The sequence below is a fragment of the Liolophura sinensis genome, chromosome 1 (genome assembly GCF_032854445.1).
Source record: "Liolophura sinensis isolate JHLJ2023 chromosome 1, CUHK_Ljap_v2, whole genome shotgun sequence".
Lineage (NCBI taxonomy): Eukaryota > Metazoa > Mollusca > Polyplacophora > Chitonida > Chitonidae > Liolophura > Liolophura sinensis.
Genome location: NC_088295.1, coordinates 65,051,503 through 65,075,153, shown reverse-complemented (window position 1 = coordinate 65,075,153; position 23,651 = coordinate 65,051,503). Strand labels below are relative to the sequence as shown.

The following is a 23,651-nucleotide window of genomic DNA, read 5'->3' as shown; positions in this document are numbered from 1 at the left end:
GGAAGGTCTGACGTCATCGATTTTTGTGCTCAAACATCATTGTCGTAGTCAAATTTGCGGATTACTGCTTGTTGCTTGGCAGGAAAAACAAAAGGAAAGTTTGGAAAAGTCAAGGGATTTTTGTGTGTTGCAACTTTCTGCTTTTGGTGTTATTAATTAGACACTTACGTTTCTACTTTACTGGCATCATGGTAAGTTTTGTATTTTTGATTTACGTCTGAAATATTTCAGAAAGTTTATAAGCCTTCCGCCACATGGGTCATGATTGTTGAGTGGCCGGTTTTCGCGATATTTAGATAAAAGATCGGAGCATCCATTGACCTTTCAAAAGGAGGTTTGAAGGCACACAGCATCAAATGACGATCTGTTTTAACGAATTCTTTTGACGAAAATGTAGGCATCCAACTGCAAGCGTATTGTATTCAGATAAAAGAAGGTGGAGTTTTAATGAATGAAAACGCGGAGATCTTTGTCAGTGTGACTGTCAGTTGACTGACTGACTGAAAATTTCCCTCAGACCATTAAACATGCATTGTCCTAACAAAGTAAAACACGGCAGATTACATGTACCTAACTGCAGCAGAATACCTCAGATGCCGATGTCAACATTTCTGATACCTGTTACAAATGAATTTGAGATGCAAGCTATTTGAGAGGTGTAGTTTCTTACCGTGTCATCTTGTATTCAAGTAAATGTCATGTTGTTTGAGGTAAATTAATCTTGTAAGCCTAAAAACCTGAACATTTCAAACCATATTTAACTTCATCTGACATGTCGAACAAATTTATGAGACCCTACAAAATGAAACTGATACCAGATTTAACAGTTAATGTTCTGCCAGTGTGAATTTGTCAGCATCATGCATTCCTGGTATGATTGATTCTGTATAAAATGGAAATTACACACTATATGCCATCATAAAATCTTAAGTATTACCCTGACCTGTTAGATTTATACATCAGTACAAGTAATAATGGTTTGCAGGCACCTTACATGCAAACATGTAACTCTGATTTGAGTGGCACAGCCACCAGAGTTAACATGTGACATGAAATAAATTCACCTTGTGTCATAGGATATTGTCTATGCCCGAAACAGTAAAATTTTTCAGGTACCTTGCCTAAAATGAACTCTTTAGCAGTAGCTGTTTAGAAGAGTTTGGAGTGAAAAAAGAGCTTGAAAATTTTTACAATGAAAAAGACGTATTGCAAAAATGTGAACGTGTTGGTGAGATTTCTCTTAATGGTAAGTGCATTAATACAGTATACAGCAATCAGTGAAGATTGTGTATGGAGCCGTTGATTTTATTTGAAGAACTGCGCAAAAATCATCTTTCTTAGGTGACTGCAGTAGAAATAGTTTTGCATTCTGGCCTGTGGCTGTAACAGCCAGATCACTTACACATATACATGCAACTTTCTGGTACCTGAGCAGTCTGTCAACAGGTAGAGTAAATCTGTATTGTTTTGTTGAGTCAGAGTGTTTTTTACTTCCGTGCAGTTTCACTATATTTAGTCTTGAAATCCCTCGCAATAATCAGTTTCTCCACAAAGAAATCCTCCATAGTGCCATCGTAGCCTCATTTTGAACTGGACTGGATCCACACAATTTTGTTAACTTTTTCTCTGTGGCTCTTTGTGCATCAGCGTACATACTGTAAAAATAGGATAGCTGCAAAACTAGAAACCATTAAAAGTGTGCATGCCCAGACACTTCGCTTGCCTCCAGTTTTTATTAGCAGACAACAAGGTGAAAGATGACATGGGAAGGATAAAAAAAATGGGCATATTAAAGTGTTCCCTGTTTATGTCGGCATTATGTCACCATATGCAGGTTAGCGTAAGCCCCCAACAGCCACGGAAGGATGTTTTTTGCCTGAGTGTAGTCATAAAACCATAATGTAGCATTAGTTAATGCAAATTATACACGAAGACTTTGCAAGAAGTGATATAAAGGTCATGTGTAGGTAACATAATTCAGCAGTATGGTTTGGAATGGTGACTTGGGGACTGTCACCTCTTTTGTCTTGCTATAAATTTTTTCTACAGATACATTTTGGCCAATTTCCAAGGGAGTAGCTGTAGCTTTGACATGTTTGAAGGTCTAGACAAACAGTACATGTATGTTGACCCTAAAACTTGTACAAAGTTTACTTGTACAGATGTACACGAGTATGCATTTGCGGAATGTTTATCATATGTAGTGCACTGAATTAATGATCAGGAATTCAATTATTCCTGGAATTTTTCAAGGTGTTTCTTCAAGCAAATTTTGAAGGCATTATTCTGTGTAGACTGTAAAATCATACTTTTCTTTAACTGAAATTGGCCTATCCAACCAATGTAGTTTTGTCTCCAAAATCAAATTAAATACGTGCATCAGTTCCACTGAAAGTTGCTCTTTCAAAGGTGAAATGGTTAAGGAATTAGGATAATAGTGGTTTCAGTTTCTTATGAAATCTGCCCTGAAATGACATTCTTTCTGTTCAAAAGCTCGTAGCTGTGAAATTGTTATCTCAGTCTTGTTGCTTTCTGTTTTACATATTTCAATAAAATCAATAGCAACCAATTTGCAGCAGGTTTTATGTGATATCTGTTGCTGTTTATCTCAGTCATGCTGATTTATAGGTCACCCACATGATGAAATGAACCCCGAGTGATATCTGCTTGTATGAGAGAGATGGCATGCACAGGCTTATTTAATACTTTGCTTTGATGACCATGATGTTTCTTTATGATTTGACATTAAAATTTAATTTTGGTCATACTACAGTGAAAATGGGTGTAAATGATAACAAATTTACGTACATTAATGGTGCCAAACTAGATTGTCACATAGAAGACAGCAAACATGACGCCAATTAATATGCAGTTGAAATAAGCTGACAACATGCAGACCAATACATTTTACTTATCCAAATTTTTATGCTGACTCTAGTATCTAACATAAAGGTACGTACTAGAGTATTAAGGTACAAAAATATGTTTTTTTGATTGTGACCTAAACAACTCTCCAGAAAAGGGAGGTATTCTAAAGTTTTTTGGGGCTTTCAATGGAATATCATTTTTTTTTTGCTGTCTTAGTATATGAAATTCCTACATTGTTCAGTAGCCAGAATAAAAAAAAAAACAGTCCCCTCCTCTCCTACACTATTTTTTCTGATAGGGTTGGATAATACCCCCAACAATGAATTGTTTGAGTATGGCTTTCATAGGTGGCTAGACCTGTCAATCTCAGTACCTGATACATGTCTCCCAGTTCCGACTTCAGGTCTGCGCATACAGAGATGTGTTTTTATGAAACTAGTGCTGTGTCATTTGGATTTCAGTACATATGGTTTATCTGATTGACAATGTGCTCTAGAATTTGTCATTTTTTATATGTAAGGCCATGGTCATGCATGCACTGAAGTGAACGCGATTTAGGTGATTACAGCATGCCATCTCCTAGTGTTGTGTTGATCACAGGGATTAATCAGGTTATTGGCATTGCAGATACATCAGTAACATTCACAAATGGAGTGAATACCGATCTAGTTTAATTAATTGCTTGCATGACAGTGTTGTTTTATCTGCTAGCAGATCTGACTATTCACCAGGCAATGAACCAGCCCTGCCATATTGTAATGGTTACATGTAATTATATTTAACCTCTGTTGCTCATATTCCAGATGTCCTAGCTCTTCTTGACACCATGGCAGAACCTGCATTTCGACGATCAAATTCTCGCTCTCCTCGAGGGCCTCGACAACATGGACGAAGGTCACTTACCCCCAAGGCCTCTCGGCATTATGGACGACGTTCACGTGACAGGAGCTACAGTGATGATTACAGTGACGACTATACAGATTATTCAGACTCCTTCGTATCTGACGAAGATCCATATCCCTCACGGAGAAACAAGCCCGCGACTGGCCCCAAGTATGGTAAGATTTCACATCATTTTAGTTCATGTGTGGTGCACTATGTCCTATTGCTTTTCATGTTGCAAAGTTTGACCTTGTTTGCAATCTTCCTGTTCCCCTCAACACCTCTGCTGATCTGCTGCTGCCATCAATCGGCCAACCACCAATAGGTGCTTAATTGAACAATATATGTCTAAGTTTTAGTTGCTGCCTTGAAATCGGGAGATCTGGAGTCAAACCCAGTTCGGGCTGTACCAAAGACTTCAAAAATTGCGCTTTTTGCTGCCTTGCGTGGTGCTGCGCGCAGAGAAGTTGGAGAAAGGAAGCAGGATGTCAGTATAAAGTGACTGGGTGGGGTGTCATGCCTGGTGTCTTCGGCATGATATTTCAGTGGCGGCAGCACTTTGGCAGCATGCATGGACTCTCCCTGACAAATGAAGACACAGTAAATGTATATGTACAGACACCTAAGGATTGGTCGTCGTCATGTGACTTAAAAATAGTTGAGTACGATGTTAACCCCAAGCATACACATACATACAGATGGATGGAATCCTGGGAGTCAGTGTACACACTCGCTGAGAAAGCCTGTGCGGTTTATACATGGTTGCCAAGAGAATTGAGATTCCATCAATTCATATTACAAATGGCAAAAACTGATTATTAATTAAAAACCATGAAGTTTTGTTAGACATTGCTGAAGACATAAATTACTGTTGCTTTCACTGTTGACTGGTGGTATGTCATGCAAGAAGGAAAGGCGTCGTGTCACTGACATACAGAGACGTCAAATTGTTTTGACATTCACTCGTTTATTAGAGCTCAAAATGAAAATGATGACCCCAAAATTCAACCCAGGTCATCACATAAAGATGACTTTATATCATGGAAATATTCATGTTTTGACAAATTCATGGCCGGTTGTAGTATTTTTGGCAAGTATGTTATTGTACAGTGACATTAATGGTATTCACACATTTTAATCATGTTGGTTGACCACAGTTTTCACAAATGTCCTTACTCTAAAGAACAAAGTATTAAACATTTTAACTTATGCATACAAGATGAATAGCCAGAAATGATGCTGTATTTTTAAAAATTCAGCCTCACATATATGTATCAACTAAAAGGAATTTTTTCAAATCATACCAGGCAAATTGTTTGGAAACAAAAACAAAGGTTTGGTTTTTGAGGACTCATGACTCAAGAGATAGGCATCAAACAGTGGTGTTCTTTGTAAATACAAGAATTTTAGCACCATCGTGTTTAAAAATAACTTGATCTGTCCTACAAGGCTAGCTTCATGTAATACAGTGCTGTAATTCTACTCTCAACATTATGAATGTTTTAAAACCTTTGTAGCTTGATTGAACACTCTCCATTATGTTTGAAGATCTAACTGCTCAATTCTAGTCAGAATGTACAGTATGAGATTGCAGTAAGCTTAACTACCTGGATATTCAGTAGACAGGTAAAGTAAGAAACCTTGGCTGTACATGGTAACTGTTGCAATCAATTCTTCCTTTTATACTGTTATTTGTTGAGACATTTGAGAAGGAACGAGTTAATTAATTTTCAAAGGAATCTTCGTGGCACAATTGATTAGTGCGTAATTTGTCAGAGGATTCCCTCTTGTCACACCAGTCTCTCCAACCAACCTGGAAAACCTTATGTAGAAAGGGGGATGGCATGGGGGTTAGCAGATTACAACAATCTCACATCCAACCATGTTTCCATGTCTCCATGGCAACCTGATAACAGAGTATGTCAGTGGTAGAAGTATGTGTGTAAGGCAGAGCTGTGGGAGAAGTGACACCAGTGGCTAGCTATATTGAAATATGTACACCTAAGGTATGGCACTGGCTTTTGTCACCTCCTAAAAGACCCCAATTGTACTATATTGACTCTAGGGTGAGGCCAACCATCAAGGGTAAGCAGTATCTTGAGTAGTTTAGTGTAATGAAATCTCTCAGGTGGATTGTTAAATTTTCATGACAGGGCGCTCACCACCTGGGAGCTGAATCAGTATTGTGTTGTGTACATTGACATACAGAGCCAGCACAGTGGTGACAGTGTAGGTTTTTGTCATACCCACATAAATGGGCTAACATGTAAGTGAGCTTCACTTTATTTTTTGTATACTAGCACACCTTAGAGATGTCATGGTTTTGATATGATAGACTGTCCCTAGACCATTAGCTTTTGTCATGCTTTTGGCCTTTCATGTGTACAGTCATTCAGGCACTGAGGTCAAACACAACAGGAGAGTGTTTTGAATGTTGACCTGTCTACATAGAAGCACTGGTACACATGTGACAGTTGTAATGTGATGATAGAGTTGGGATTAAAACAAGCCTGTATGGCAACCCTATCAGCCAGCATGATCAAAGTAAAATCTGTCTTAATAGAGAGTAGAGTACATGTACATAGATTATACACAGTCCATCCCCAGGGCTGATCATCCATGCCTGACAGGTAATACAGCCTGGAGATTATATCATTATGTCGAGTATATATATATATATATATATATATATAACTGTATATATACAACTTTCTTCATTTTAAAACCCTTTTTATTCATTAAATTGTTGCTTTTTGTAATGCACAGAACTTTATTATTCATGCGAAAGGTGGATTATACGTCGTATATGCATATATACAATGTCAGTACATTTATAACACCCTTTAAGCATCAAACACTCTTAACATTCTGTAAGCATCATTGTGGCGCAGAAAAGAATAGTTGTTAATCATTCAGTTATCATGTTCATCTATCGCTGCAACTTGTGAATATATGTTTATGCCTCTTAAAAAAAGGCAGTCTGGTTTTATGTACAACTGGCATAAAAGTAAGCAAGATGACAAAACATAAAACAGATCATTAATATGTGTACTGTTTACATTTATTATGGTACTTCATGTAGCATGGCTCAAAACCACTGTGTTACACCATCCTGTTATGTTACAGCATCCTATTATGTTCCACCATCCTATTTGTGCAGCAGTTTATTAAAGGTACCCATACATGTAGTACATAATCAAGCCATTATCATCTTTTTATCAAGCGTTTGGAGAAAATGAAAATGGTGAAGAGGAAGGCAAGTACCGGTGCAGAGAAAAGTGTAGAATTTGAAATTCCAGGTTGTAGTTCAGTTAAATCATCATAGACTCTTAATTGATCCACAGTCTTACTGTAGTGTACATATTTAATTAATACCATGTATAAATTAACACCTTGCTCAAGATTGGATAAAGGGACCCAGTCCTACATACCTGGCAAACCTCCTGATTTAAATTTGTAGCTGAAACAGAGCTGTATTCAAATTCATTTTTAATGTGTAACGAAAACAAGAGCTGTATTTGAACTCACGACCTCATTACCAGCAAGCGCCATGACATCATGTACGTGCATTAGATGTACATGAGTACTTTGTGTGGGAAATATGCATCTTGCATACTTCTGATGTAAACTACAACTGCTCAGTTTAAAGTATACTTGGTATAAATTTGTTTAAATTGTTAATCCCATAGACGTTTAGTGATAATAGGTAACTGTATAGGTATAGTGACTAACGTCATGTACATATAGATGGACTGTTTAGTAACTTATATGCCATCGATCATCTGCTGATTGTACCTTACTGTGCATGTACTATGGGGATCAAATAACCTGTTGTTACTGACTTTTAGTGGCTTAATGACTTTAATGTATTAGATTAATCATGGTAAAACATTTGCTGTCCCAAAGAGCTTTTATTACATCTGATAGCTGCTGATATTGATTGTGTCTGGCCACATGCCAGCTAGTATAGTGTAGTTTTTATGCTGTAGCTAGCCTAGAGGGGAATGAACATAAACCTACCTGTGTTCAGGTAAACTTGTTCCATGTATGTGTTACATGTATATACTATAGCTTACCATTTTAATGGTGAACTGCAAAGCTTTTTAATATGTATCTGAAAGTTTTCGGAATAAATAAATCTTGATTAATATTTTTCTGTGGTGTTCCTGTATTCCTGTATGTAATGTATAGCCTAACAGTGATTGGACATGCTCTCTATTTAATTTGCTCAAAACGTCATGGCTTATATGCTTGGATTTTGGAACATTGTGACATCAAAAAGGGCACTGTAGTTTATTCATATGGTCGTAAATGATGTAAAACACAAATGTTACATTTTTGAAAACATGATATTTTCAAAGACACATAATTAAAAATAAAGATCTATGATAAAAATGCTAAATATATTATTATTATTTTCTGTAATTCAGGTGTGCGATCACAAAGTGATCTTAGACTTTAGTCAAAATTTCTAGTCACTTTAAAATTGTTACTTCTGAGGTAACAGGGTCAAATCCTGGGTAAGTTATTGTAAAACAAATGGCAGCTGAAATAGCAGGAAGGAACATACCAAGTTTAGTAATTGAAATTGTGACTTAAATTTAAGTCTTGATGATCTTGAGGCCTGAGAACTATGGTGAAACTATGATGCATGTGCATGATTAGCGAGGATAATGAAGAATTGGGTGAAGATCTCAGTCAGCGGCTGAGTTCTTGTTTCTTATCTTATGTATGAAAACAATTCAACATTTCATTTCGTGCTTTAATCTGTTTTTTAGTGCGAAAACCTGCAACAGTTCCATTAAAAAAGAAGAAATCCAAACCATCACTCCAAAAAGCTACGACAAACTTAATGCGCGTAGACCAAGTGACAAAAGCGATGCAGGAAACCAGGAGGATGAAGTACAACGAAATGAAGAGTGAGTTAGACTCAATGTCTCTGAAGTGCCATGACTTGGAGGAGGAAAACAAGGTACTAAAACGACTCCAACGACGACAGGAGAAAGCTTTAGAAAAGTTTGAGCATGAAGAAAGTGACTTGCCTCAGTTACTACAGAGGCACAACAATGAACTCCGCAGTCTGAAAGACCAGCTGAGGAAGGCGCGAGAGAAGAACAGTCGCACTGAGCGCAGCCTTCACGAAGCAGACGCAGAGAGAGATCAGCTGAAGCGTCAGGTGACAAAATACCGTGATTTGGCGGAGGAGCGAGGTCTGCCTCAGCGAGATGAGATGCACCGGCGTCTTCTTGCGGCCGAAGCTGACGTTCAGGAAAAGAACAAAAGAGTCAAGGTAAACATCTTGTTTTGTGATGGTCAATTTCAGTTGAAGTTTGGACAAATTTTTCTTTTTTTTTGGATGAAATTCATAGAGGTTGGGCAGTCGACTATAAAACTGCTCCTCAATCACAAGCATTGTACCTGGCTTCACAAGGCTGTCTTTGATTTAATCAGACTTCATCTTTAGTATTAAAATAATACTTTCAAAGGCAGCTTTTATTATCCGTGGCATCTGATATACAGATACATTGTACCTGTTGAGCAAGTAGTGATTTAAGCAATGGCACTATTATTAGTTGTACGTGTAGTGCTAAGGCTGTGCAATTCTGCACAAAATTTTAGCAAATACTGACAATTGTTAATGCTTCCACATCAAAGTTGATCATTTTTGTCTGATTCGTCTGATTCCCTCTATTGCTTAGTTATGAATTGTGTCATCTATTTTTCTTTGCAGGAGTTGGAACGTCACTTAGAAAACTTAACAAAAAACCACAAGCATCAAATTGGCATCGAAATTGCACGCCACAGAGAGTTACAACGCAAGCATGAAGAACTAACTGATACTTTCAACAAAATTCAAATCCAGTTAAAGGCAAGTCATTTCTTTGGCTGGATGAAAGAAACCTGTGTTAATCCTGGATGCTTTGTCCATACAGGAACAAGTGGTTGCATGATTAAGATTAATTATCATAGGCTTTATGGGGAATTTTTTACAGTTCCATAAGCACATCTAACATATTGAAAAGCAACTTTGACAAAATATTTGTTATTAACTTAGTTTTTCAGATTCATGATCAGAAGACTACATGGAGATTGGGTACATAACCTCTGAACATACATTACCATGGTAACTGCATGTCACGTGACCAAAAATTCGGGACTGCGAGAGACTTTATTAATAAATATTAATATTAATAGTATGCACTGTATTCACATTTTATGCTGCCCTAGAGATTATTTATTAACTCCATTGGTATCCATCTTGAGAGACCATAGTGTTTTAATTTATTTTCTTCGATTATTATCAGGAAAAAGAAAAGGAGTTGGACATAAAAAACATATACGCCAATCGATTATCAAAACGACAGCCTGCCTCATACGGGGGCACACCCCACGAAAGCCCCTCCCCTTTGAAAGCTGACAGACAGCGTAGGCTCTCCAACTCTGAGGCAACGCCGAGACAGAAAGCAAAGGCATACGAACAGGAGCGCAGACAAAAAGAGGTAGCTGTCAGGCAGGAATGTGCCACAGATTCTAACACATATATGTGGTGAAATCACATTTGATTTCCAGTTTTGACTAGTGTCAAAAATCGGTTGGCCCCTCCTAGATGCTATGGGATCATGGGATCATATCAATGCTGTGTGTCTTGTAAGAAATGTTTTTTGGGTATATATCTTAATAGTTAGTGGAATTATGCTAACATTTCTTAAATATTTTATGTTTCCTGAAAAGAGGGCAATGTACCCATCATGGCATGTCTTGCATCTTGTCATGCTTACCCCTAATTTAATATCATTTCCACTGGGTATTGTTAATTCCCTATTTATTAGAGGGAATTCCCCTATGTTTCTTGAAGTTTGGGAATATGGAAGTTTAAGTTGGCTAAGAGAAAAAAACAAAAAGACTTTTTGCAAACGTTGAGCTTCTAGCTCGCCATATTTGTGATCTTGTGATTACTGATGCATGGGTATGAATCCAGTGAGCAGACATCATAAGGTGAGTACCATATGTGACATTATGACTATTTTTATTGTTTGCAGAAAAATAAAACAGCTGCTGATGATAAACTGGCATGGGAGCACCTTGAGTTTGAGCGGCAGCAAGCAGAGAGCCTGAGGGAAGAGAAAGAGCGTCGCGACCGCGAGAACAGAGAGATGAAACAAAAGGAGGAGCGCGCCATTCGTGAGAGGGTCGAACGTGAAGAACAGGAAATCCGACTTAAAGTAGAAGCAGAGGAACGAGAAAAACGACAGCGAGAAGAGCGAGATAGAGCAATGAAGGAGGAGAAGCGTTTGGAAGAGGAGAGAGAAAGACGACGACACGAGGAAATGATGGAACGCCAACGTGCAGAAAAGGAGAAACAAGCGCAAGAAGAGCGCATGAGGCAAGAGGAGGAGAGGCGAGCCCATGAGGAAAGGGAGAGAGTGGAGAACGAAGCTAAACTTCAAGAGGAGAGGAGGAAGAAGGACGATCTTCTGGCACGCCTCAAGGCACTGGATTCTGGTTCTGATTCACAGAAAAAAGAAGAGAAAAATGCCATCTTTCTCACTAATGACCATGAGAGTGGGACATCATCTTCAGCCAGTAAGAAGAGCGCCTATAGCTTCAGTCAAGTCACAGAAAATCTCCACAACGGGAAACCGTCACATGAGGAAATTGTTGTCCCATATTTGGAGAAACGGAGAAATCGATCGTTGTCTACAGAAGAGGAGTCAGGCTACCAGCCTTCGTTTACAGACTCTGTCTTCAAAGAAAAGAGACCTCCTAAGAACTCATTTGCTGTGATTTCAAACACTAAAGAATCTCCTCAGGGTGACATTACTGCCAGTCAAAAGGCTCGCAAAAATAATCTCATGAATGAATTGTTCGGTAAGAGCCGTGAAAATTCGTCTGTAGCTCCTAAAGCAGAATTGTCAGACTTGAACGACTTTTTAGGACCAAAAACAAATTCTTCCCCAGCACGTAAAAAGTTTCCATGGGATGAGAAAACGAATCATGCCAATGGTGACAAAAGCGCTGACAGCAATTCCAAGAAACCAAGGAATTCTAGTGCCTTGTTTGGAGGAGGGTCAGCCTTGATTGATGATGACACAAATCTGATAAGGGACCAAGGAAATCTATTACCGCTACGCACTCGCCAACAACCAACGACAATACAGAACAAACCCACCGTTAATGCAGTTGATAACTTTGATGACGACATTGAGGAAGTCATTCTCTGAGTTTGGTCCAAATGGTTACCAAAAGCAAAATACAGGACAGGCATATCCAGAAATCATAATTTATAATTCTGGTATCACAAGATTGATTTCATCTTTCTTAAGGTCCTTTTTTTTTTTTTTAAATAACTACAGAAATTTATTTAGACATTAATTACATACTCAACAGTTTTTTTTCCTTAGGCTTTCAGGCTTTCATGCTTTCTAACGTGAGGCAAGTTATCTGCCATTGAGATAATTCCTCATAGTGTAAGGCCTGACCCTATTACGTTTATATTCATATTTTTATACTTTATTGGGTTTTTTTTTTTGGTACCTAAAATGTAAACATAAGGTTTCTGTTTGTCTGACTTCGCAAGCATGGCGACTCACTACAGTGCACTTACCTTTTTATCTGCTCACTGCTATTTGTCACTTTTGAAGGAATACAAAATTATCGCTGATTGGCTGCTGTGAGATAGGTATTAAGTCCAGGTTATGCCCAGCCTAAATAGAATTTTAGATTTGGCGCAATTCTTCAATCGTGAACACGGCTACAGGCAATAACCCAGGATAACCTCCAGCATCAGCCAATCAGTGCTGATTCTAAATCCCTTGACGGTTGTTCCTATTAAAAATTTTCTGTTATACAGTATATGCACCAGGTATACCTCTCTGTTATGTTTGTTGTATGTATGTATACATATCCATCTCCATTCGAAGGTCATCGAGCCCTGTGTAATGGTATTGTGTAGGGCACTTACAGCTCAGCTGGATTAGACTGCCCAGGTGCTGTAATATAGGCTACATATATATGTAGGTTTGCGTACCCATGTACACTTTGTTTACTCACACACACATGTATGTGTACATTTACATTTATACTCATTGGGATAATTAAACGTGTACCGAGTAGCCACCTTCATGTTCATGAGGTTTTTTCTTTTTTTTCTTTGTTGGTTTTACTTTAAAATTTTTAAATGTTTTAATCCTTCATTTCATTGTGAAATTAAGGTGGCTGTTCTCTTATAGCATGGCCTGAAGTCAACAGCAATAGTGTGTGTACCAAAGATATTTTTTACCAAAAACTGATCATAAATGTTTGTGTAAGGAAAGGAGACAGTCAGCATACTCAGAAAACTGAGTTCAGAAGACATCCACATTTACACACTCACCACATTATTTGACTTGCATATACATACATGAGAATAATTTATTATTTGACATGATTTTTTGACGTGTTTCTCACTTCATTCAGTTTCATTTCTTTTTTTTTTCCTTATTTGGGATGGAGGGGGGCGTGTCATGGTTCTTATGTTGTTTTATCTTGTTATCCTCCATTTCCCTCTCCAGATTTACATGTATGAACATGTATGATGAAACAGAGGAAGGGTGATAGGTTTGGTTGTGATATTCTAATACATGTACAGGTGTATTTGTTCATTACTTCTTCGATAAAATCTGATGTAAATACATATTTGTGGAATATATTTATTATGATATTCAGTATTCTGAATTCTGTGTTTGGGTTTATTATTACTAATATCAAAAATATGGCATTTTACATAAGTGACCAGTAGATCGTCAAGGAATACACCAATATAAATTTGGTTTCCAAAAGAAACAGATGTAACAGATACAGATATCTGTTATCTGACCAGTGGTCAGGTACATGGCTGTTAAGAGACTTTGATCACCAGAAAATGCCGTTCTCAAGTTTCCTACTTCAGTGCAATGAAATCTGGTACAGCTCCACGCGGTGTGCGTTAGAACAATGCATGCATGCCTTTGTTGACTCATACTCCTCAACATCCCATCCTCAGCTTGCCATGCTTGCTTTGATACATCTGTGGCCCCACAGGGACTAATATTCCCGACAGAAAATCATGAAGGTCAAGCTGAGGTATTGAGGCACGCATGGTGTTTGACAAACTCTATATCAACCTTTCATTTACAGGAACACGTGTGGTAAACGACTTAAGATTTCGCCCAAAGAAGTGCCTTTTTCAGAAGTAAATAAATGTGGATATAAAATAGAACTTTTGGTCCTGCAACATTTTTCCAGTGTCATGCTATATGTACCTTGCACACAAACTAGAAAATATCTTCCTGGATTTTAGTAAAACTCTAAAAATTAGGCAAAATGAGCAACTTTGCCACGGAAGAATTTTCTGGTCATTTACGGTAATGTGCATTCCCTTTTGTCCAAAAATGTACTACATGATGAAAGCTATTATATGGAGAGAATGTGGACTATAGATCCACAGTGCAACCCCTGTAATTCTTCAACCTTTTCACATGTTTGCAAGGTGTTTATTCAAGCATACTCTGAAGGCATTATTTTGTGTTGACTGATAAAATTATACTTTCTGTGAAGCCCTGAAACTTGCCAAACCAACTATTGTAGTTTTGTCTCCAAAATTAAATTAAGAATGTGCATAAATTACACTGAAAGTTGCTCTTTCACACCCCACCCAGTCACCATACATTGACACCGAGCCAACCAGTCCTGTTTCCTTGCTCTAACTGCTCCGTGCTGAGCACTAAGTGAGGCAGCAACAAGTTCCAGTTCTAAAGTCTCTGGTATGACCCCACCCTGGTTTGATCCCGAGGTCTCCCAACTTGACGCGGATGCTCTAACCACTAGGCCAGTTTGGCTTGGAGCCAAGTCTCCACTGCAGGGGAATAGGTGAACCATTCCAAAAAGAAATCCCATTTCTGTGGAAATCTTAACACTCCTCCAAATAACAAAATAATACCGGATTCGCATTAAGTTACTCATTTATTCACAGAAAGTATGAATAATGATTAAACTAGTAAGGTATACCATGTATAAAACAACAAATAATAATGCACTTGTAGGAAGCTCTTCCTTCTAACCCCCATTGCTCACGCTAATTTTTTAGCTGTGACATGCAGCAGTTCTAGTCGCTCAGTCTTTTTGCTGGTTGATCATTTCTTTGAAATCTTTTTTTTTTTTTTCAACATGGGCCATTCACTTGAGGAGAGATTCAGTTATAGAAGACGGATGTCACAGCCATTGTGAATTAGCGCTTTTTCACCAACATTCAACCACAAGTCTCAACTCTGCTTTATAGTAACAAGCAGAATAATGTATAGATCTAAACAGTTCACACAAACTGGATCACCAAACGTTGCAAAAAAATGAAATAAAAATAGAGCCAAAGAAAAAGAGGACTTCCATGCATCACCAAATCCCAAGTATGTTTATGTCATACCACCGGCCATTTTGGACAAGCGATTTCAGGAAACATTTGATCTTGTAAAGCCAAAATCAACACAAATTTCCAGCTATTTCAGACAGAATCTGAAGAGAACAACACATGATAGTGATCCATAAGGACTGACATGGAAAACTTTTATCATTCCCCCAAATGGACTCCTCCCTCTTAATTATGTAAGTCTGGTCCGAACTTCAGCTGTTGGTGATACAGGTATTGGCAGGTCATTTTTAAAATCTTGACAGTCTTTCACTTAATGGATCAGGATCTGTGCAACAAACATACATGAGCTCTTAACTCCAACACACCTGTAGTTTGCAATCATGGCATCTTGAGTCACCTCTTGATCTCATCTGCACATCACCTGACTAACAACTCTCGCATATAGTGTTGTACATGTATATCAGTCATATAATTGTCAGAATTCAAAACTCACTGGGTCCACCCTGAGGGACAATAGCACCCTGTCCACTTAGTGTGCGAACCAATGATATTCACTTCATCTATTACATGCGTGCTCCAACCCATGTCACACACCAGCTAACCTTCTTCCTTTCTGCACCACCGTATTACATGCCAAAATCCAAAATGTCACGCCAACTCCTCCTGAAAATAAAATAAGTGAATTCATTAATTAGTACATATTAAAAAAATTAATTATCACAATACAATGGTTTTATTAAAGGTGACGAGCTGCTCTAAAGAAGAAAATAGATAATCCATGAGAGGACGCAAGCCTGGGGTTTAATGCTGCTTTTCAACCTTATTTTGCTCCACCCACTCCTAGCATACTGTCATTTGGCTTACCAGCTAAAAAACTTCAAATGTGAGATAAAGATCAACACAGAGTACAGACTTGGGCTGAGATTGTCAGATCAAAATACATGTTTTAATTCCTTTCACAATGTGTACAGCCAATCAAACGTACACTGTCTGCAGAAAAGACTTCCCATGGTGGTAACAAAAACATTGATGACAATGTTCTAAAGTTATTAAGAGACTTCTCACAAATCACTATCACTGTTAAGATTAGCACAACACATCCATCCATCTTTAATTCACCCAGAATGATTTGGTGTGGTTTCAACTCAGCAATGATAGCTGTTTAAACAACTCCTGCTGGATGAAGTCCACAAAACAGGTAAGTCCACTGCTGATGTCATTAAATTCTGACCGATGATGGAAAAGATGAATAAAATAGTGGGTTAATTTTGGTACATAAAATATCACCCCCCCCCCCCAAATCCACTCCACTCCAATTTTTTTTTTTTTAATTTTTGGCATAATGTTCAACTTACAGTTAGCTACTTAATGTATTGTTAATGTTACTTAATGTCACAAGCAAGCTGAAGGTTTACAGTACCCATTTCTTCACACTTCTTGCATGTTTAAGGGCCACTTTGAATGCACTTGTAGTTTGTTCATCTCAATGCTGTGATGGTGGCTATAATTTATGTTTGGTGGTTTACCTGGCATCATGCTTTCACAGAAAATAATATTTTTTCAGTTTAGGCAGACAAAATGCCTAAACATGCTTAACATCACCTGAACATGCGAGAAAGTTGAAGAAATTGGCCTGAGAAAGAGTAATGACCCTATTAGGATTTGTGGCACCTTGAATTCTCTCACAATCCTACCTGCTATTCCTGTTGGGAAGGCGATGAGTTTAGCCAGGGGAGTGAACCACTGTGCAGGCATGACCAGTAATGGCTCTCGTCTATAGGACAGGATCAACGACAACATGAACAAGATCTAACAGAGGAGAACAAAACAAGAAGACAGATACAACCTGTCTCAAAACGATATTTTGTATCAATATCATTTTTGCTGTCAATATAATATGTTGTTTAATTTTATACATGTATATACATGAATTCCTATCAAACTTTGGGTGATGAAACTAATGCAAGACTTCTTGACAGTCATGGAATAAGCTAATCAAAGGAAATAAAAAGTCATGATGCATTGCTAATAATTTATTAATATATATATTTTTTTTGCATTTTAATTACATAATTACCATAAAAATGGTTCACTTACATGAATAATATGAATTGATATTTTCACAGCCATTGTCACCATGGTGGTTTTCTGCAGACGAGCATTGGCTGGAAATAAAACGAAAAAATAAAGGTTTACATACATTTGACAGAACTTCTGGTTTTATTTCAAAATATAAAATTATACTAGTTCTCTTGAAATAAGATTTTAATCACATCAGTTTTGACTTTACGATCATCAAATTTTCAAAAAATTAAGCTAAAATACAAAGTAAGGTTTCCCCTTAAAGACAACTGAAAACTATGCGTAAAAATACTTTCATTTATTTTTTGTGTTGAAAGCCACTAAAATATTTGAAAAATGGTGGACTTTATGAGCCATGATGACGGTAACGAAGAACTCTGATGTCACATCGCTTCTTTTCCTGATGTTCACCAAAAGGAAGTAATTTTTGGGAACATTATTATTTCAGTAATCTTTCACTCATGGGTAAAAAGAGTTATTATGATGTCAAGAGTTCCTAACCTCTGATAGTATGGCCCATAAAGCCCAAACAGAAAGTCAAATGTTTGAGTGCTTTTAACTCTCTTCAAAAACATCCCAAAAAATAAATGAAAGAATATTTATGCACAGTTTTTAGTGGCCTACTTAGTGATTGCCTACTTTGACTTTCAGAGGTATTTTTCTTTAACAGACACTGCGAACTTGGGAACTGTGATAACAATGTTTTATGGACCCAGTTATTTTAAGTCAGTATATGTACAGTACCGGTACTTTATAAGATGTTTGAAGGCCAGGAGCCAATAGCACTGAAGTTAAGATCTGCACTTGTCTCTTTGTACCAAACCCATAGCTTTTGGAAATGACAGACTTAAATGTATACTGTTCATAGGCAGTCAGTCTGCTCTCTCAGTTGTCAATGGATTATTCCCACTAACAAACAGTTCACTAAAACTACACTTCATATTTTATACACTAAACTTTTACTACTCCTGATCAATTCACAGTTCATCTTTACCTCAGCTGTACACATCATATGTAATGTCTATTTACTTAATTGGTATTTTTTCGCCATTACTGATTCATATGTAATATATTTTGCCTGAAGGTATAATGTTCATTAAAACTTTTGTTTTATTTATTTGATTGGTGTTTAACGTCGTACTCAAGAATATTTCACTTATACAAGGGCAAAGCCCGGATGAAACCCACGACCATTCGCAGGTTGCTGCCAGACCGTCCCACTCAAAACTCTTGTGTTACAGAGTTACATCAAACAATAGGCATGCACAAACTTTCAGGATTCACACTTATGAATCAACCTTTCAAGAACCTAATATCTAATACTTCCCAGCACTTTAAAGAACTGTTCAGTTTATGTACAAACCTTCAATTATGTGAAGAATATTAGATACTACATACATGTATTTAGGTTTAATTATTTATTTATTTGATTGGTGTTTTACGCCGTACTCAAGAATATTTCACTTATACGACTGCGGCCAGCATTATGGTGGGTGGAAACCGGGCAGAGCCCGGGGGAAACCCACGACCATCCCCAGGTTGCTGACAGACCTTCCCACTTATGGCCGGAGAGGAAGCCAGCATGAGCTGGACTTAAACTCACAGCGACCGCATTGGTGAGAGGCTCCTGGGTCATTACGCTGCACTAGTGCGCTAACCGACTGAGCCACGGAGGCCCCCAAGTATTTAGGTAGCTCATTTATTGGACAATGTACAGGTAATATGATAATTAACACTGAAATGTCAAGTGGCTTACAAGGATTTAATCCTGAAAAGTACCTCTTTTTGAACAGCTTTGAATGTCTTGAAAACATTTTAAACAGAAGTACTTTGAAAAATTTTCAAGAACCAGTGGGAACCAGGCCCCGTGATCAGGAAACAATCTTAGACTTACATGACTTAAATCAAAATTGTAATCATTAAGTCTGGCATGTTCCTTTCCGTTATTTTGACTGAAATTTATTCTACAATAACTTAATATCCAGAATTTATGTTACCAAGCAATTTTTTGACATCATTATATCAGAAATAACAATTTCAACACGATTTGAAATCTTTACTCAAGTCTAAGATTGCTTTGTGATTCCAGGGCGTGGATCTTTGGGTGAAAGTATGCCAAATGTTTGGTGTGCAGGAATATATTGAGAAGACTATTTAAGTTACTAAACTACAACTCAAACTACAAACCTTTCCCTTTGACATTATCCAGCAGTTTATCTATCTGCCTCTGAAGTTTGAAATATTTGGCAAAGTGGTCCGTCACACTTATGCTTTCCTGTTGAGTTTTGAGATCCTTCACCTGGGTTCTTAAATTAAGTTCTTCATCTGTGATCTTGAACAACCTCTTGCTTATCTGTCAACAGGTAAACGGAAATAAAATATGCAGTTCAGCTGATGGCCTACGTCAGTCAGTGTGAACAACCGCAGGTTGTAAAGCAGATATGTGAATGAATGGAGAAGAACTGAACCTCTCTATCAAAAGAAGTATGCTAAATCAGTTTAAAGTGAATAAGAGACATATACCATGTGTAGCTAGAAATATATGTGAAGATTTGTGAGACTCAGGCTTAGAACATCCTGTGAAGAACCTGGTGGTAACCGTGTTTGTCATTGAACTGCTTTTCAGACATTCACTGTGAAAGAGACAGTCTTCAAAGTCACTCTACCACCTGGCATTCTCTAGTTTCGTAGTAACTCTCAGATCAAGCCACACAGTTGTAAGGATTACAGTGTGAAACAGTCTCAGACAGGTCAGATTGACCGCATCTTCACACACACATTAGAACTTCCCTAGTGTAAATCAGTGCCAATCGAGTGGTCCACATAATCAACTATCGTGTTGTGAGTCTCATCAAAGCAAAAACGATCCATGACAACCGCATAAATTCATAAATCATGTACATCTTCACACACTACCCCAGCCACCATTTCGATCACTTGCAAGAATGAATGAGACGGACCTAAATTCTGTGAGCTCATCACCTGTGTGATTGTATGCGCATCTATCTGAACAAGATAGTAACCACAGCAGGGTAGAGTCTGAAAATATCTTGTTTTGTGAATTGGTGATCATGCACTGTTTTTGTTATGGCGAGAGTCAGAACAGGGTAGTTGATTATGGACATCAATTTAGTTGACATCAATTTATGCTAGGGAAGTTTTAATATGCATGTGAAGATGCGGTTAATCCGACCTATTTGGGGATGTTTCACACTGTAATCCTTGCAACTGTTTTGATCGCCATGAGAGTTAGTTCGCAATTATAGAATGCCAGGTGGGAGTATATCTTTTTGTTGATGAAGTTTATCATGTTGTTAAACTTGGACCATATCTAACTTACTGTTTTTATTTTCTATTTTTTGCTCACAAGACGCAGCCAGTGTTGTAGCCTCGAAAGACTCCAACTCCTATTCTTATACTGGCCTAGCATCATTGGAGTCTGTCCATTTACCATGTTAATTTCATACTCAACAAAGGACCAGGCCGATTGTCTTTGCTATTAAAACAATCTCGCACAAATAAAAGACCTGCTTTCTGCACCACCGCACTGCTGCAAGCGTCCATATCTGGTTCATAGTTTATTTATTATCGCCACAAAGGCTTCCTAAGTATGTTGAGCAGCTACGTGAATCTCCTGCCTCATAGTGGATCAGTGGGAAGATGACGGCATTCGCCAAGGAGCGCATACCGTAGAAGCCTTCGTGACTATAATTAATCTGTTCTAAATCGAGTAGGGGCATATGGTGGCGGTGCGAATGGTGCGGAAAGCAGGTCTTTAGGTTGGTGTCTTTCACTTGAGCAAGACTTACTCGATAACAAATCGATAACGACACTGAACCTGGTTGAGCACGAAATTAACATTGTAAGCGTAGAGACTCCAACGACGCTAGGCCAGTATAAGAAAAGGAGTTGGAGTCTTTCGGGGCTACCAGTGTTGATAAGCTTAAACGTTCACGGTAACGGAGTTAGGGCCCTCAATCGCATCGTATACCCTGCAGCTTTCAGAGTTAGACGCTTCTGAGTGCATAGATTAAGTTCATTTGTTCACATTGATTACAACGCGAATAAGCCAAATACTTACATGTTTTGAAATAAGTGGCGAATATTGTGGAAGGTAAGAAAACACAACGACAAGCACCAAAATGAAAATCAACAGAAACATTTTCCTAAAAATCAGAAACTGAAGCTTTTGTAACTTCGTCAAGGAGAGTAGGCTATGGGAGCTAATCATGAGTGTACAAAATCTTAATGTTGTTACGGTTATCTCCCTTGTGTTTTTACCTTGGATAGATGCATGTATTTTTTAAACAAGAAGTATTTTATTTATTTATTTTTTTATTTTTTATTTTATTTTTTTTTTGATTGGTGTTTTATACCGTACTCAAGAATTTTCACTTATGTGACGGTGGTCAACATTATTGTGGTTGGAATCCATGGAAACATTCCAGCGAATTTATCTAATCCCTGTTCTCAGAAAATTTAACGGACGAGTAAACGCTAACGCAGACGCAAGTCCGTGGCCGTAACACAACAGTATCATAGTATCAGTAAAATAGTAACAGTATCAGACACAAATCCCGACAAACCTCCTGAATTAAAGCCTCAACCCAACCACCGAGACCTGGACTCGAACACGCGTCCTCATTAGTCCAAACCCTGAACTAGGGCTCATAGACTTAAATCATAAATTGCAAGTGCTTAACGAAAAACAAAAAAAAACGAAAATAAAGAAATAAAATTGTGGTTTCAATGAGGCTGATACATTGTTCTGCAATAAAAAATCAGCGCACAAATTTTAAACTCTCTACATCATTTTGATTTTCGAATGTCATTTGTTGGAGTTGTCAAAGTACGTAGGCCTACTCTATAGTGTACAGCCTACAAATTACGCGCAGTACTCTGATATATACAACTATACGATGAAATCGACGTTTAAGAAACGATACCAGGAGTGTATATCGGTCAATAAACTTCTGACGATATACATTCTATAAAAATTGTTGAAATTGCAGCTGTGTGAATTTTTTTACTAAAGTCTTACATGACGCTTGATAAATATGAGCCCATAGCTTTAGAACCGGAACGTATATTACATTTATTTTATTTATTTTATTCATTTGATTAGTGTTTTACGCCGTACTCAAAAATATTTACAATATATATTATAATAGATACAGATATAGAGTATGGCGTAAACAACCAATCAGACCAATCAGAGTACAATACGTGAATGAGATTAATACCTTATAATGTTACATTACTAACAGCTCATTTAAGTAATTTTGAAGAAAAACACACATATCTTTTATTGTGACGTTTTGTAGCCTATCTCATGTTAAAACATTTAGTTTCCAAATATTTTACATCACCAGTTGAGATTCAAATGAAGTATACAACTAATACGCACATTTATAAACAACACACATATGTATAATACCGGGACTTTGCGTATAACCCAGAGCAGAACTGTAGCTTAACAAAAACTTTATCGTGTTTATTACCACGTGTTTTGGTCTGTTTGTCATTCTACACGTTAACTCATTTGAGATCAAGTATAACATCTGTATAAATAATACGGTATACGGTATTTTACCTATTTTACCTTACATTTTCAGAAGCACAAAAACACCGTAAAATTATATTTTTGAAGTCAACACTTAACTTGACCTTTTCTGATCACAAATTAATCAAACTTCACAAAACATTCTTAAATGGTCTCATGTAAAGCAGATAAGAAATCAGAATCAAGCAAAAAATGTGTCAATTGGAAAATGCTAAACTTTAGGTGAAATACAATAGACACACATGTATGTATATACACATAGAACAGAACTCACATCTTGACCCAAGATACGGTTTCAGCTTGATGCCTTCGAGTTGTGTGCCGTGCAGGTTTCTTGGAGGCAGGATGTTCTTTATGTATGGTATTCTGCGAAGCCCCTTCCGTTAGGAGTCAGAATAGATCTAATGATTTTGATCACAAATCTATAAGTGCATATATATGTGTAAAAATTACAATTATACGTTTAACATTTCATTGCCTTTCACAGATGTAAATCGTTCAAAAAAAATCCGCCTTGAATAAGTTGTTCTTGTTGTTTCTTCTCTCCGTTCTCAGGAGAACAATAACATTTGTAATGCACAAGTAGTGTAACTCCAAATGACGAAAGGTTTAATTTGACAAGAACTAATGATGCAAAACATGGCAAAATAAAATGTCCAAATAGAGAGTGATTTCTTGCAGATACACAGTACTCGTTAAACTAATCTGTGGAACACAAGGTTTCTGGATTACATTTGCGCCATGCAAATTGCCCTTAAGTACGCGCTTAATGCCTGAAGCATATAGGCCTGTTTGTTCATCGAACAAGCACCGTGTCATATTACATGCATGCTGAAACCAGAAGCTTGAACCACCGTATAGCATAGGAACTAT

At 37.5% G+C, this 23,651-nt stretch overlaps 2 protein-coding genes across 2 annotated transcripts; one reads left to right on the top strand and one right to left on the bottom strand.

Annotated features, from left to right (window-relative positions):
* The first annotated feature begins 59 nt into the window (after positions 1-59).
* Positions 60-13,240, top strand: LOC135481768 (lebercilin-like). Its single transcript, XM_064761456.1, has 6 exons — positions 60-191; positions 3,672-3,926; positions 8,529-9,040; positions 9,482-9,619; positions 10,056-10,250; positions 10,791-13,240. The coding sequence occupies exons 2-6, from the start codon at positions 3,695-3,697 to the stop codon at positions 11,970-11,972; spliced, it is 2,259 nt and encodes a 752-aa protein (XP_064617526.1). The 5' UTR covers positions 60-191; positions 3,672-3,694; the 3' UTR covers positions 11,973-13,240.
* A 1,479-nt stretch (positions 13,241-14,719) lies between these two features.
* On the bottom strand, positions 14,720-21,409 carry LOC135482367 (guided entry of tail-anchored proteins factor 1-like). Its single transcript, XM_064762317.1, has 5 exons — positions 21,297-21,409; positions 19,403-19,568; positions 17,231-17,298; positions 16,828-16,942; positions 14,720-15,796 (listed from the first exon to the last, which is right to left on the bottom strand). Exons 1-5 carry the CDS (start codon positions 21,375-21,377, stop codon positions 15,720-15,722), a joined length of 507 nt encoding a protein of 168 aa, XP_064618387.1. The 5' UTR covers positions 21,378-21,409; the 3' UTR covers positions 14,720-15,719.
* Between the last annotated feature and the right edge of the window lie 2,242 nt (positions 21,410-23,651).